General features: G+C 44.6%; 1 protein-coding gene across 2 annotated transcripts in view; it reads left to right on the forward strand.

Moving 5' to 3' along the window:
• The window catches only part of CYB561A3 (cytochrome b561 family member A3), a 186,720-nt gene that overhangs the window by 141,949 nt on the left and 27,904 nt on the right, over positions 1–16,867 (forward strand). For both annotated transcript variants that reach the window (XM_086955609.1, XM_086955608.1), the window contains one exon: positions 7,562–7,724. In XM_086955609.1, the coding sequence (XP_086811735.1) occupies positions 7,562–7,724 (163 nt within the window). The remainder of the gene's footprint in view (positions 1–7,561; positions 7,725–16,867) is intronic.

Raw genomic sequence — 16,867 nt, forward strand, 5'->3', positions numbered from 1 at the left:
AAAGCAGAGTACTGATACAAATAGTGTAGTGTATTCAGCAGACGAAAACCATTGTGACTGTCAGTCTCCCAGAACCTCGAATGCGGTCCAACTGTCACATTGAATGTTCTGACTCCCAACATTCGAGGCAGGACCAAGAAAGGAGAGAAAAGGAGGAGGAAAGTGAAAGGAGAGAGAAAAAAGCAATAATAACAACGTACAACAGCATGCCTCTAGGTTTTCTGGCAGTTAAATAGCAAGGAATGGACACGAATGAAGGAAGCTACATTTGTAGAGCGCAACTGCTGCTTCAGAAGAGGACATGCCTTTTCACTGCTACAAACTGTTGAAGAAAAGGCAGATTACTTTTCAAAAGGGTGAAATAAAGCAGACCCAGAGCGCACTCAGGTGGACGTTGTGCCTCCCCTGTGAGGGGGTCCCGTCAGGTGTAAATAAATAAAAAAGGTCGAGCCCGCAATAGGTAATCTTTCTTCGGACAAATCCTTTCACCACCGCTGCTGCATATTCCCCAATATGTCTAGCCTGTTTGGCTGAGAGGTTATGTGTTTTTATCACCTAAGACAACTAACCAGTTAAAGGCACTATTGATCTTACAGAAGCATGATCTCCAATTTTTCTAAAAGTGGTAAGAGACCCCTTTGATCCAGTTCGTCCTCCGAGTAAGGAGACCCCCTTCCATATTACTACAAAACAGCCACCCGTCTCTCCTACCCTGCTTGCCTCTTGCCTCCCACAGAAATATCTTGCTACAAAAGGAAATACTAGAACTGGTACCCTGCTGTCAATTGAAAATAAATCTGTGACTTGAATTGTTTTCTGGTTCCCAAGTAGGATGGATTTGACAGATTTGTGCTTAAGTAGAAAATCAAAATAGTAACAATGTTGTAGATTTTTTAAGCCCTGGAACTTTATAACACCAAGATTAATATATCCATATGCCTTAAGGTATTGTCGGAGGAAGTACCTGAAGTTCATCGGAGGGAGGAAAATGAAATCCTTCCAAAGTTGGAAGTCCATGTTACCAGCAATATAGCAGTAGCATTACCAGGCTAACTCAGAAGGCAAGGAATCTGGGTTTTTTCGTACCTTGAAAATTTACTAATCAAGCCTTATTCTCCAGGTTCGACATCTTCAAACGATAAATGATCTTTTTCACAGCCAAGGTTTCTCCCTCAACCTCTTCCAGTATTATTCCAAATGCCTTCATGAAGACTGCAGTTCATTGATCAAGACATGTACAGATACCTTTTTCTCATCTGCAGGGAGGGAGGCGAACATCATGTTCAGCAGAACATACAGAATTCTAGAAGGATAATGAGGTGTTCTGAGTGACATCAAATCGATAACAAGAATGAATCTGTGATTGTCTAAGGACAGTCCTATTAAGATGCTCGGGACTCCTAAGATTGGTTCTTGGAGGACAAATTAAACAAGCATTTGCAATGCAATAGGTCTCGCATTAGGAAAGTTTGAGCTATTGGTATTGTAAATGACAATTTTTTTTATTTATGTGTTGGTTTTGAAAGTCGCAAAATTAATAACTTTGTCATTTACAATGCCAATATTTTTAACTTTTGCAAATGTGACACCTATAGCATTTGTAATGCAATATGTGTAGTATTTACGTGACTAAGTTGTATTGATATTACAAATAACAATTGCTTTTTTTAAATAATTAATACTTAAAAGTAGAGTGAGGGCGATAGAGTGAGGGCGATAGAGTGAGGGCGATAGAGTGAGGACGACAGAGTGAGGGCGACAGAGTGAGGGCGACAGAGTGAGGGCGACAGAGTGAGGGCGACAGAGTGAGGGCGACGGAGTGAGGGCGACGGAGTGAGGGCGACGGAGTGAGGGCGACAGAGTGAGGGCGACGGAGTGAGGGCGACGGAGTGAGGGCGACGGAGTGAGGGCGACGGAGTGAGGGCGACGGAGTGAGGGCGACGGAGTGAGGGCGACGGAGTGAGGGCGACGGAGTGAGGGCGACGGAGTGAGGGCGACGGAGTGAGGGCGACGGAGTGAGGGCGACGGAGTGAGGGCGACGGAGTGAGGGCGACGGAGTGAGGGCGACGGAGTGAGGGCGACGGAGTGAGGGCGATAGATAGAGCGAGGGCGATAGATAGAGCGAGGGCGATAGATAGAGCGAGGGCGATAGATAGAGCGAGGGCGATAGATAGAGCGAGGGCGATAGATAGAGCGAGGGCGATAGATAGAGCGAGGGCGATAGATAGAGCGAGGGCGATAGATAGAGCGAGGGCGATAGATAGAGCGAGGGCGATAGATAGAGCGAGGGCGATAGATAGAGCGAGGGCGATAGATAGAGCGAGGGCGATAGATAGATAGAGCGATAGATAGAGCGACGGCGATAGATAGATAGAGCGAGGGCGATAGAGCGATAGATAGAGCGATAGATAGAGCGACGGCGATAGAGCGATAGATAGAGCGACGGCGATAGAGAGATAGATAGAGCGAGGGCGATAGAGAGATAGATAGAGCGAGGGCGATAGATAGATAGAGCGATAGATAGAGCGACGGCGATAGAGCGATAGATAGAGCGACGGCGATAGAGAGATAGATAGAGCGAGGGCGATAGATAGAGTGAGGGCGTTAGATAGATAGATAGATAGAATGAGGGCGTTAGATAGATAGATAGATAGATAGATAGAGTGAGGCCGATAGATAGATAGACAGACAGACAGACACAAAGACACAAACAATACAGAATGAGATCGATTCTGTTGTCTCTGGAGTAAGAACACATTAACCATCTTTTGCGAAACAACGAAGTGTGAGAAAACACCAACTGCAGAATGTCCCAGGCGTGTTTCATGGCCAAAAACCTGCAGATTGTAGTAACAACAACATTCCCAAGGATAGTAGCGTGCGACAGAACAGAAAAAACCCAGCTCCGTTAGAAATGTTAAGAAGCGAGGAGAGCAGATGCCACCGACGCAGCGTTAGCGCCCCTCTTTGGCCCTCATGCCTATGGACTAGTAATTAATAGGGCATGCCAGGAACCGGACGGCAAACCAGGTGTTTATCAACCTATTGAGCGGCACCGCTCCGAGGGCACGAAACGAACCCACGTGCTATGAGCACCCGGTTAGCATTTGAACATGGAACGTGCCGTGCCCTGGAGGGCAGCACAACCGTCCCTGTTTGAGCAAAGGCTTCTACATCAAAGAGCAGGCGTCAAGGAGTCGCCATGACGACGAAGAGGAGGAGAGTGTGAGTGGGGACCCCAGTCGGCGATGCGCACTGACCCGTGGATGTCATATAGTGCAGCATGCGTGTCCTCCCGGGTGACTGAAATCTAAGGGGCGGTGTGTGTTCCACCAGCGATGGGGCCCTAAGGGGACCAAAGCGTGTGTTCTCGGGTGACTCAGATGTAAAGGGTGATAGATGCCCAGAAAAGTGGCACAGAGTGAATGAGAAATGCTCAAAATGCAGCAAAGAATGAGTGAGAAAGAATGAAAAAAGCACAGAAAAGGGACTGAGAGAAAATGAGAAAAGCACAAAAAAGCGGCAAGGAGTGAATGGTGGGGAATAAGAGATGCACAAAAAATGGCAAAGAAAGGATGAGAAATACTTAAAAAAGAAGCAGAGAATAAAAGAGAAATGAAAGAGAATGAAAGAGAAAAATGCACAAAAAAGCGAGTCTAACAGAGGGCAGAAGGGCAGAAAAACGGGGAAAAAACGAGTCTAATAGGGGCAGAAAGGTACAAAAAAAAGAGCCTAACAGGGGCAGAAAAGACGTGGCCCCGAAATGAAAGTAAATAAACGTGGCCGCGAAATGAAAGCCTTTGATGCAGCAGGGGGCGGAGCGTATCCCTTTGAAGTGAAGCTGCTGGGGAAGCAACAGATGGCTGGCTTTGATGTGGTGATGCCAGGCAGGCAGGCAGATTGAAGCACGTGCACGGGACACATGCACTTCTGGAAATCCTTATTTTTGAGAGCTTAGTTTAGCTCTTAGTTTAGCCCCAATAGCCTCGTCCTATTCATTCCTTGCGGAATGGAATAGGACGAGACCTAAAAAGCAACATAGAGCATGTGGAAGGCAGGTACCTTCGTGGAGGTATGCAGCACGAGGAAGACAGAAACTGGGAGCGCTGGTGCTGATATTTAGTGAGGTAGAGGAGACGCACATGGTGGAAAGAGCTGGAAAACACATGTACTCATGGAGTGCGTGCTTGAGAAAAAAGAAAAAGTAGTTCCTTAAAAGTGAACAGTGGAAGGATACAAGTCCGCCAATCAGAGCAATGGTAGATGTTCGGGTATGCTCCGGGAGACAGTCAAACAAAAGATGGACAAGACTGTACAAGATAAACCATCCAATAAGAAGCAAGTACATGAGAGTTGTAGTAAAGCGGACTAATGACGGTCTCTAAACCGCTTTAAATACTTGGTAAATCCCCAATCTGTGTTTTGTAACAAAAACTGGTAGGCGAGACATAGAATTAAGTAACTTTTATTGCATGCCAGAGCGCCATATGTAGGGCTTCACAGAGATGTAACTACAACAGAATCAGGCGCGCATAGTTTCGAATAAAGCTCAAACCTTTTTATTGTAGTGAACCACTTGGCTTTAAATGAGAACTGGGTTACTTCTCTGGTTTGGGGGTGGATATTCTATTTAGAATGGGAAGAATAGGGCACACCAAAGACTAACACTCTGCGATTGTGTTATTTATTCTGACATTTGCCTCCACCCTATACTTTCAACTCGGAAGGGACTTAGTAACTGAAATAATGCCGAAAATTCCAGGAAAAGATCCAGGCGTTGTATTGACTGTAACCTATTCACTGGCAGTAAAAATTGCGCACCTTTTTTCCAGATAATCTTAATGACCTGACCGCTGAGAAAGGTCCGAGCGCGAAACAACAGAACACGAAGCCAGGTGATGTATTGTGGCCACTGTGACTTCTCCCGGGGGCCTGCGGGGCTGTCGGAGACACGAGGAGGGGGAGCCGGCAGAGCACCCTTGTGTCGAGACGCAGATCCTGCTAGAACTGCCTCCCGCAGCCCCCTCCTTCATTAAACGCCCCCATAAAAAGCGCCCGTTGAGTGAATAAACGTCGCAGATTAAACGGCTCTCCCATTTATCGCTTCAAAATTAATCCATATAAAATGCTGTAAAAAGGCATCGCCTAATAAATGTCACTTTATAACCGGCAATTTCATGTCAAAAACAGGGGGCCGGACTTAAAATCCAGCGGGGACCATTTCTACCCCCTCGTCGTCATTTCATCATCTTCAATCAGCAAACTAATGGCCACAATATGAATATTTTAGGTTTTTGAACTCGCCCACTGATTTTTGAATGGCAGGGAATAGAAGCACATTTTCCTATAAATTTTTTTCAAAACTAAAGAATATCAGACGCAAAGGTTATAAGAATGTAGAATATGCATGCAGACTGTTCGGGCCAGATGTAGAACAAGCCAGCAACAAAACAAAAATATTATAGGGCGCTGCCGCGCTGCCCGCGGCGACCCGGAAGCTCTTGCCCGGCCGGCCAATCCGCTCGCGGCCGACCGGAAGTCCCGCCTCCCGAGGTCCGCGAGCTGCCGGCGCATGGAGCGCCCTGCCGTCCGGGGTAGCCCGGGTCCCCAGGAGGGGGCCGGGGAGAAGGAGGAGTGTGGCGCCTGTTGCGGGGCTCCTCTGACCTGAGGGAACCCCGATTTAGATGAGGAGACACGCCGCGCCGTGAGGAGCCCCGCCGGAAGAGCGCAGTCGGTGAGTGGGGCCCAGGGCTGATGTGAAGTGCGTGCGTGCCTGTGTGTATGCCTGGGGGGTGTGGGGGTGGGGGGGCAGGGGGGGAGTGTGTGCGCGCGTGTGTGCGTGTGCGCGCTAGGGAATGTGTGTGCGCATGCGTGACTGTGTGTGATTGAGAGAGAATGCGAGGTAGGGGATAGTGTGCCTGTATGTGTGCCGTATGCCTGCATGTGCATGCGCGCGCCTGTGTGTGTGTGTGTGTGCGTGCGTGCATGCAGAGGGGTGGGGGCTGCCTGTGTCTGTGTGTGAGCAAGGGCTTTGCACCGCGCATGCGCAGCTATCAGACGCTCGGTCACGAGGTGAAATCTGACCTCGTCAAAGCGCGCGTCTGGTACCTGTACACATTCCTAAATACGGGCCACAATAGGTCTGAAGCAGACACCTTCAATGCTCACGCATTGAGGGTAGGTCTGCTCGACCTAAAAAAAGGTCATTCAGAAATCTGAATTCATGTGACATAGGGTGCGATTATTTGTCCCCTCCCTCAGGGTCAGCTCATGACAAACCTCCTGTAATGACCCTCTGGCAATTCTCCTTGGTAGAGAACGTAGAACAATCTTTTGTCCTCTATGCATTATCCAACTCACCCCTTCCTCCCAAATAGGTCAGAGGTTAGGAAGCATCAACAGCCCACTTACCCTCAGAAGAATCAGAATTCATGATAGAGAGGTGCAGTTTACTAACTTATAGTACAGATTTTGCAGTTCAGACCTGATCTCATCCGTACCTGATTGTTACAGTCGGACCCATGTGGGGCTCAATGGAGCACAAACCCTCCTCCTTGCTGCACCCTGAATGTACATGGTGCCTTGTGTTTGAGTATCTATACCAGCACTAGAGGACATTGGAATTTAAAATAAAAAGCTCTTGGTGGCACTTCCTGGAGCGTCTCAAGGATTTCCAGATCAGGCAACAATGAAATGGCCCTCGTAGCCAATGTTGACTCTGACAACACCTTGTTATGGCATCCTTGCAGCTCAAAGATGAGTAAACTCCAGGAAAATAAATTGTCTGTCTTATGTTTCTGCACTAGGGGGGCAACTATCAAGAAAGCAGGGCTGATACAGGCTAGTCTCCATTCAGAAAGTCCTTGCCTGCCAGAGGGAAGGGTTTATCTAGAAGAAACAGTTCAGTGCAAACAGAAATCTGTGAAAATAGGTATTTACTCACTTCTACCTCATGGGAAGGAAACTTCTGAAACTCCTTCACGGCACACAAACTGAAGATATTCTGCAATCAAAGTAAATGGTTATCGAAACTCCTACCAGAATACTACAAGAATACAAACTTTGCTAGAGGGTGGTCATATTCTGGCATGAGTGCCCTACCTCCGCTAGATTCCTTAGAACTAGGCTACTAGTTAGGATATAAGGTAGCCCAAGAATGTGAGCAAGGAAGTAACTAGCAGAAGGCTATATACAGATAATACTTAAAGTAGGAAACCAGCAGTGCATGCGCTTGTACAACAGCAGCTGTATAGAATGACCCCTTCCCTAATGGCGGAAAATGGGAAGTCAGATGAGAAAAACATGTAGCATATGAGGGACAGGGCTATGGTGTAGTACAGCTGTTTGAACCTTCAGAGATTTATTTATTATTCCCCATGTAACAAGTTCTCCGATTAAGGACAGAGAATGGGGCTATGGATGTCAAAATAAAGACTTAAAGGAAATAAATGGAGCTTATGGTCTGCTTTAGGTAGAATCGGTAAATCCAAGTAGTGACTCTTTGTTTGTGCATGATTTTGCTTGATCTAATGAATGCTTCTTCTTCATTGTAACTTATTAGGAAGCCAAGCAACAACACAGCAGGGTATTCATCACTGCCACCTGAGGCACTCTTCGCCAATAGCTTGGGTTTGTTGATTGGGGTCTTCGGACTACTGGTTCTGTGGATGCTCTCTCGACCGTCCTGGCAACGTCCTGATCGGCATATCTCTGAAGCAAGACAGGTAAGGAGAAAGTTCATATCTAATATTGTAGCCCAACATGATGGGTATCTTCATTATGATCATAACAAGATAATCCTTCAAGTCATGCTGGACCACAGAACTCTTAAAAACAGTACATATAATGAACCCTATGTTGCACCACCACTTCTGAGGGTTCTGTGATTTTTGTTCGATTCTCAATTTTGTCTTCCTGGTCTCCAGTCCTTATGATGTTGCAAGTGGGATCAGTCAGATGCAGGTAGCAGTTCCCCGTTAGATCATATTGTTTTGTTCTATCTGAATTTAATCAGAGAGGCATAGCACCTCCATTCAAAGAGAGGCAAACACCTTTCCTCTACAAGTAGATCTTTTTTATCTCTGTATCATAGATGACCGTTGAAAAAATACTCTCTTTGAGATGACATGGCATGAATTTTCCAATTTCACAGAAAGACCTATTTGGGTTCCTCAGAGGGCCCACCATGAAAATAGGGCTCCGTCTCCGATTTAGACCGTGTTGGTCTGGTCGGCGCTGCGTCAATTGACGCTGGTCCAGCTCCGTATCGGACACAGGAAGTATGATGGGATTGGCACTACAGATGGGCGTTGGTGGCACTAGGAACGGTGCCACTGGAACCGTCTCCAGTGAAGGCTGTGAAGTTGCAGACAATCCACCAACGGATCCAGTGGGCCTGACTGGTGTCGAAGGTTGACCCGCCAGGTGGCAAGGGGCTTCCCGCCGGCAGAGCCCCAGTTGTAGACCCTTCGGAACCTTTTGGACTCTAAGGCGCTCCAAAAGGGTTCAAGTACCTCAAAATGAGATTCATGGCCTCATAACATTCTTGTAGTTGGGTGGGGTGAGAAACTCGGAAGCACGTAGCAGACTCAGTGTCAGATGCATGCTCCATAGGAACAACCTGGGAGCAGAGCCTGGATCTGTGGCGTTGTTCCCTCGCATCATCTCAAAAATGGGATTGACTTGAACTTCTACGTGTTAGACATACCTATATAAGTCCGGGATCGTGACAAAGATCAACGCAAGAAACTTTAGGAGCAGTCCCTAGACCTCTCTTGCGAACAGGACCAGCAGGGGCACAGAGTTGCATAAGCAAATGACCAAAAGCTTCATGGTCACTTGCGGGTGGCCTTGGGGTTTATGTATTGCACTCCACACAGGGTGCGGAGTCGTGGTCCCACTCCACAGATAGATCAAGTGGTGGTTAGTCAGACATCTGTTTGTGTCAAGCACCACAAGGGTTAAACCCAGTAGGTTTCTTTGGGGATATCTCTGAAAAATAGCAAGAGAAAAAAGGCATACTAGTCAACATCGACAAAATGTTTAAAAAAAAGCTAGACAAAAATGCCTGTGTGAAGTTTGTCTGAATCTGCGCTGATTGAGGGAGGGGGGGGGGGGGGGGGGGGGGGTAAATGAAGGAACCGAAGTCAGCGTGCTGGGATGGCCTACATAGGCAGTAGCACGCCACTTCTGTATGACACCTGAGGATTATTTTAAGGTAAGGAATCTGTGGCTAGAAGTCTCTATCAGATATCCCTAGGACAAGACCTAGAATGTAGATCCATAATATATATTTCAACTTAGTCTCTACAATCTATCATCTTGTATCCTATGGTTGTGTCCAGGTATGGCGCTGTGCGTCCACAGTATAGCAACTCTCCTCTTTGCCTACACTATTGAAGTGAAGTGAACCTTTGCATTCAGTTTCAGTTTCATTGGTCTTTATTCAGATATGCGTTATCCATAAAAGCACAAACAACTCTCATAATCATTTACATAATTCATCATCATTAAAAAATAAATAAAACAAAATTAACTATGAAACTAATCAATGAAGATATTACAAAGTTGTCACACATATTCAAATAGCAGCTTCAATACTAAAATGCAAAAGTGCAAAGTGCGAGTATTTCAAGGAGTAGCAGCAAGGATAGGCCAATTATTCGATCACATTAGAGTTACAAATAGCAGCATCGTATAAAAGTGCCAATGTGCAAAGTGCGAGTGAAGACTAAAAACACAGCAGCAAAAAGGGCAGACTCATTAGATTCTATACATAGGGCTCTATACACCCGCATATTATTCATATTACATATTACCCTATTTGAATATAGAGTCCTAAAGTGCATATAGTGCATTCTAATCCAGCGGTCAGGAGTTCATAGAAGAACGCAAACAAATAGCCATTTTCAAAAAGGTGCAAACTCGGTATGTTAAATCGTCATCCTTAAGCTGGAAAATAGTTTTGTATGCAGCCTTAAAATCCGTTATTCCCCTTGTCCTAAAAAACGGTATCAATAGCTGCATGCTATATTTTTGATAAAAGGTGCAGAAAAACAGGAAATGCAGCATAGACTGTTTTCCTAAGTTGCCACAAGGGCAAGCCAAGTCCTGAATATTGGGTTGATATCCCAAGGGGAAGCACAACAGATATTTTATTGTACCCGATCGAAGGCGAAAAAGAAGCCTTCGCTACCAACGAGTGATGTCTCTTAAGAGATAACTAACGGGTAGACTAGATGGAGGTCCGCCTTCTTCTGCCATTAATACATACTGTCCTACGGATACTTTAGTAGACTCCTGTGCATGTCTCATATCCTCATAATATTTATATAAAACTTTGAGGATGGTCTTTCTATCAATTCCATCCAATTGGTCAGGTTTATAAAAAATATGGCCAAGGTTAACTGCTATCAAATTTGCCCGTACTTCCGCAAGCCACGGTATGTCACCACCCCTGTCACATGTTAGACAGTCAGCCAAGATCTCCCTTGTTAATGAGGCTGCCGGGTTTTGCCAGACCTTTAGCCAGAACATGGCGGGTCGGGACCTAATATAATCCTCCAAGTAAGGTAATCTTAACTCATTATTACAAATAAAAGTAGATGATGAAATTGATAGACCCAAAATTGTCCTGCAAAATCTGTTTTCTTCGGCATGGACACTTTTCAAGTTTATGAAACCCAAAATTTCAGCCCCATAGGTCATAATCGGTACGCATTGTGTCCTATAGATTTTAAGTAGGGACAGTACTACCTCGATTCTTTTTGGTTGAGGGAGGCTTACCACTGAGTTAATTGCTTTTAAAAATTGGTCCGTCCATATGCGAGATGCCGTGTCCAGGAACCATTATCTGATAATTGTAAACCCAGATACGGGAAAGTGCGAGTGCAAAGCAGTGAATCTGAGTCCAAAGTAATAGTATTAATAAGACATTTTTAGGACCACAACACATTAAAAAGGATTTCTTAAAATTTGTGCAAAGATTCAGACTATTCATAAAAGCTACAAAACCCCTAAAAAATTTTTGAAGAGCATTGGGTGTGTGCCCCATTAAAATAGCATCATCTGCGTATAGTAGAACGGGCAGTTTGTTACCATTAATTATTGGGACATCTGTAGCTTGGTTGGACAGAACATTATGTAACTCATTGACAGATAAAATAAATAAAAGTGGGGCAAGAACGCACCCTTGTCTGACGCCTCTACCAACTTCTATGTCCACTGAAACTGCTCCATACATAGTTATTCTCACCGAGTCCTTAAACCCTATGTAAATAAGCTAAAAAATGCACCATATCTTTATCCAACTCATAATCTAAAAGGCCCTGCCAAAGCCTGGATTTATTAACGAAATCAAAAGCGGATGCAAGATCCATAAATGCCTGGTAGAGGGGACTGTGTCGGGCGATGGTATATTTCCCTACAATTAAATTAAGGTTAAGACACTGTTCCACCGTTCTAAGATTGCTTCGGAAACCTAACTGCCATTATCTAGTATATTTCCATTCTCTGCCCAAGGTCTGATTTTGTTAAATAAGATCCTCCCCAGTATCTTAAGAGTGTTGTCGATTAGAGGATTGGTCTACGGCAGCTCGGATTAGATCTATCTCCCTTTTTAAAAATGGGAACGATTATGGATGTGGACCAAGTATTTAGAATTTTAGTTATTGTTAAATTATTAAAAACATTCAATAGCAAGGGGGCCCAAAACTCTAGCCTTGATTTTATATGGTCAATAGGTAGCCCACCCGTGCCGGGGGCTTTATTTCCCAGACTCTGGTTTATTGCATTCCCAACTTCTGACAGAGATATTTGAATTTGAACGAGGGTGAGATTTTCAAAAATATTTTCACATTGAGACGTGGAAGCATATATTTTTGAAAAATGAGCTACCCACGTTTCACTTGTTATATTGCAGCTTAACGGAGTGGATGTATTGCCAAACGCTCTCAATGACTTAGTGGCTAACCAAAAAACATTTGTATTATTAAGCTTAGCAGCACAGGCCAGGATACCCCAATGCTCTTTTAAAACCACATCTTGCCTATGCTTTACTACACTCTTATAAGTGTGCCTTAACACTCTGATAAGGTTGGGGTCCCTGGGGAAAACTGTTAGGGCTGCTCCGAGTTCCCTGTTTGCCTTAGAGCAAATGTTATCAAACCACCTAGGGTTTAGGTGTGGCTACAGGTCTAGAAATCAATTCTTTAATACCTGCACATAATAAGACAAACGCAGAGACTGCCTCTGGGTTAGGGTTGGCCAATGTGAGACAAGTCTCACAAAGCGATGGATAGGTTTTTACCATCTTTTGAAACACCTTTGGGCAATCCATGCCCTTCCATTTAACTCTTAAGTTATCAGTTGAGGGTTACTTATTACCAGCCCCTGGCTCCTTTCTATTATTGGGTCTCAGAGCTGCCCTAAAAGAGACTCTGTTTGGATTATGGTCCCCAAAAGTAGGTACCCCAACCTCTGCCAGAATTAGGTGATCTTCTAATAATGCTGATATAAAAACATAATCTATGTTTGAGGCCCGTCCATAACCTCTATAAGTAGGTTTTTAATGGGAATTGATTTTACTCTACCACCCGATGAGATGCTAACCCATATTGATAGGCCACCGAAGGTCTGCCATGCTTGGGATGGGGAGGTATAATATTAAAACACTCATATCCTTCGAGATATAGCTCTTTGGTTTCCCAGGTCTCCTGGAACATAATAATGTCATATTTATTTACCATGTTGACCCATTCTTCGATATTTAGTTTAGAGGCCAGACCGGCCGTGTTCCAACTCAGCACCTGTAGTAATGAATCAGAATGATCATTTCGGGGGATATTTTTGACCTCATTGTCAATGTTGGCTTTAAGATTCTCCATAGGTGCCATGAGGGCGGATTCGGTCGGTTGAGATTTAGATAGGGGTAAATCAAGGGTCTCTAAATCAGAGATGGCAGAGAACCTATTTACCGACTGGTAAAATGGGCTAATAAGTGAACGCTGCGCAGGTGGTGGTCTATAGAAAAAGCCAAGGGGTAGTGCACAGATGTTTGTGGGTAAGGGACAATTAGTCTCTCTAACGGCCAGTATTGATCTAACATTGTCTGGTCGGCGAAGGTTGATTATCATATAATAGTTTTTTCTGCTGGTCCCGCCCAGCCTACCCTTCGTACCATTAAAATGTCATGTATATCAGACCTCCTATAACCTTTATATTTTGCCAGCCAATCCACACTTTTGTTCCATAATTGTTCCCAAGACTCTGATTTATTTTTCTCTAATGAGGGTACCCCTACAAGAATCAGAACATACGGACAAGATGCTGGGGGTAGATTTAAAACATCCTTATTTGGCTCAGCATGCCCATTTGTGTTATTGTCAATAGTGATTGTGCGGGCTGTCGAGGCAACATGGGGGCCAGTTAGGGTTATATTTTGAGTATTGGCAGATCCAATACATGTTTTTAAAACTGTAGGATCTTTAGTTTTACTATTGGTGTCACGGGAGGCAGATGGCAACTTTGCGATTAGGGGCACTTGTAGCCCACTCTGAGCTAAATTCTCCTGAAGATTAGCCTGTTGAGATAACTGTTTAGGTTCCCTACAGGAAGATTTAGCGAAGTGCCTCCATAATTTTGCGAAATTTGAATTGACAAGCCCTTTAACACGTTCGCACAATGTATCAATAATAATATCCATAGCAGTGTCCCCAAGTGTAAAATTAGAGAAGGCAGTCTGTATGGATTTCGTCTGAGTATATACAGAATTAATATCCAATGAAACTGAGTCAATTGAGTCACTACTAGGGATTAAGTCTGCTAGGGCCTTCGTGCCCTTAATCCAAGTATTTAATGTTGTACGTTGTGAATTGAAGCGTGGAGGTTGTTTCCTTTTGGAGCAGGCTGGTTTCACTGCCTTCCTCTTCCTTTTCGCTCCACATATTTCTGGATTAGGGGAAATGTCTGAGGTGGCCACGTCTAAAATATCAATTGGGCAGCTCCCAAATGCCGACTCTACTGTTGCTCCTGTGAGGCCAGAGCCTTCCACGCCCAATGTGTTCTCTCCGATTAATGGGTGTGGGCAAAGATCAACCTCACTGTGTGTCATTAATTGGGGAGCACTTGTATCAGTGTTCTCAATTTGTATTACAGATTGGGGTTTTGTGAGGCCCAGGGACAATCGTCTCTCAGTCAGCTCAATCTCGGTGGTTACTATATTCATCGCCCTCTCCAGCATGGTATGAATAGAGGTGGCATTACATACTACGGGAGTTCGATTTCGTTTGCCCATAGTTTTTGTTTGCCCCAAAGCATTCAATAGATACTTATTTAAAGAAAGAAACCCCACTCACCACTACGGAGTCCAACTATTCTCAAAATAGCGATGTCAGGGGGGTGGCCCAGCACGGCCACGCACGGGCACAGATGGGCCTACCCTTGGCCCGGGCTTCGCCCGTGCGCGTCCCGCGCCGCGGGAGCCCGACCGTCCTTTCGGGCGCCTCCTGTCGTGGTCTGATGGCGTCAGCGGCGTGCGTGCCGCAGGGGACGCTGGGAGGCGTAGTTCGCCTCTCCTCCGGCGTCCGTCCTATCAGGAATGGCCCCGATGACTCTCGGCGGTGGCGGCTTCTTCAGTGACAATGCCCCAGCAAAATGAGTGACTTTCGGCGGTGGCGGATCTCAAGTAATGCCCCCAAGAAATGCTTGCCGGTTTTCAAACGAGCAACCTTTGCATTGTTTAGGTAGATCTGTGGTGGCTCCCAACAATGCCACGAGTGATGCCCCATTCTTAGTATTCTAAAGACTGCAGTTCAAACACTTTAGACCAATATTTAAGTCTTGGTGCAGGACTATGCCACATGGAAAAAGCCAACAATAGACATACCACATTTCACTACACTGCAAAGAGTGGCTTGGCTGTGTGCTCGGGTGTAAGGTAAAAGCAATGTATGAATTTAAATTGAATTAATGTATGTATGTATGTTATTGGAGCATCCTTAACCTGTGCGAAGAAATAGAACTAGCATTTTTCTGAGATAGGACCCCCACCCCACCCCCCCCCCCTCCAAGTCTGCTTCCCATTCTAAGTTCCTCCCCAGTGTTAGTAGTTTTGTGCCCACTATGACATCAGCACGAAAAGTAAATGGTCTTGTCCGTTCCGCTCAAAGATTATATTTAGTGAGTAATATTTGAAGTTCAGAAGATGGCCTTGGGAAGTCTGTGAATGCTTGCTTTGCTAAAGATCTTAGCTGGTAAAAAAACAAGCATTTGCAATGCAATAGGTCTCGCATTAGCAAAGTTTGAGCTATTGGTATTGTAAATGACATATGTTTTATTTATGTGTTGGTTTTGAAAATAGCGATATTAATAGCTTTGTCATTTACAATGCCAATACTGTATCAGTACAATGCTCAACAAACAGGGACAATAGCGCACAACAACTGTGGTGGGTGGATGCTGCTGGACTGAGAACGTGCTCCAGAGAAAAGCAACATTGCACTTTGGAGAAAACTGTGGATGAAAATCTGTATCTAATAAACCGAAACCGGTTTACCATGCATTATATGCTCTGCATCATAGAAATTGCAAACAAACAGAAAGAGTCACATGGAAGTCCATCACCGACAGAGCTACATCAGAAGAGCTCCTGGTTAAAACATTAACTTTCTCTAGCATGGCCCCAAACAGCTGTTGGCACGTGGGATCCACAGCACTAATTCAGAAGGTCCGCTGACCCTTTTGACCTCTACCCGCCAATTTCGGTCAATAAATTTGAAGTATTGTGAGCTAAATATCCGTCTGTAGACAGTACCTACTATGAAAAGAATAGCTTCATCAAGAAACAATGATACTTGAAGTCTACTTTATTGCTTCAGCAGTGTGTTTGATATATGTATTAATAATTGTGAGTATTTTAAAAACGTTTTTAGTTGGAAGATGGATGGTAGTTCAGGATGAAAAATCTGTTAAAGTTCGCAGTCGCTATTTAAAATAAAACACGTTCCAATCTCACCTAGTAATCACAGTCTGACGAAAAAGGTCTTGACAACGAAATATTCAAAACGGATTTAAACTACCTCAGCCATAAGAAACCCTTCAGGGCCGCCTGCTTTTTAACCCAAAAAAGGTTCCAAATTTGAAGGTATTTAAAAAAATATATATGTATATGTCCTTGATTGAACCTGAGCCGAAAGTAAAAAATAAAAACAGTTTTGAATTGGTTATGATTTTCTAAAAACTCATAAGCTTCTGCTTATTTAGCTAGTGTTCAATGAGCTTTCTGATCTGTGCTTGTTTACACAGGTAGCCTTCCCTCCTAGACTGCACAGGCTCACATCAACTGCCTTACTTGGGCAGGCACTTACAGACTCCAACCACTTATACTTGGAAAAAGAGCATCTTTCCATGAGCCGAAGTTCATCCCAAGGCAGAGTTGCCACTTCCAAATGATAGCAAGGAAGCATTTACTCTGGCATAATGAGCATCTGGCCTTCCAGCTCTCACGCAATCACTTTCATTGTCACCTTTTGACATAAAGACCAGGCATGTCTTCAGCTTTGTCCATACCAAGCTCATTTGCTGACCGGTATATGTCCGTGATCTGTGTAAAGCCAGTTACTGCTTCAGTGGAGAGCTCCTACATAACATTATTATATATAGATTTGTGAAGCGACTTTGGTGTTACACCGGTGTGTAATCATTCTAACAATGCATGTAACTGCAGAGGAAAGTAGATGGGCCGAGTACATTTAGCGTATACTTATGTATTTTATGTTTATTAGTGTTGAGGTACGAATCATAGAAATACCTTGGGGTCCCTGGCTTCCAGGTGCAATTCAGTAGAGTCCACTGCTCTGGTTCACTCAGC

This window comes from Lissotriton vulgaris, chromosome 2_1 (assembly GCF_964263255.1).
Source record: "Lissotriton vulgaris chromosome 2_1, aLisVul1.2, whole genome shotgun sequence".
NCBI classification, from domain to species: Eukaryota; Metazoa; Chordata; class Amphibia; order Caudata; family Salamandridae; genus Lissotriton; species Lissotriton vulgaris.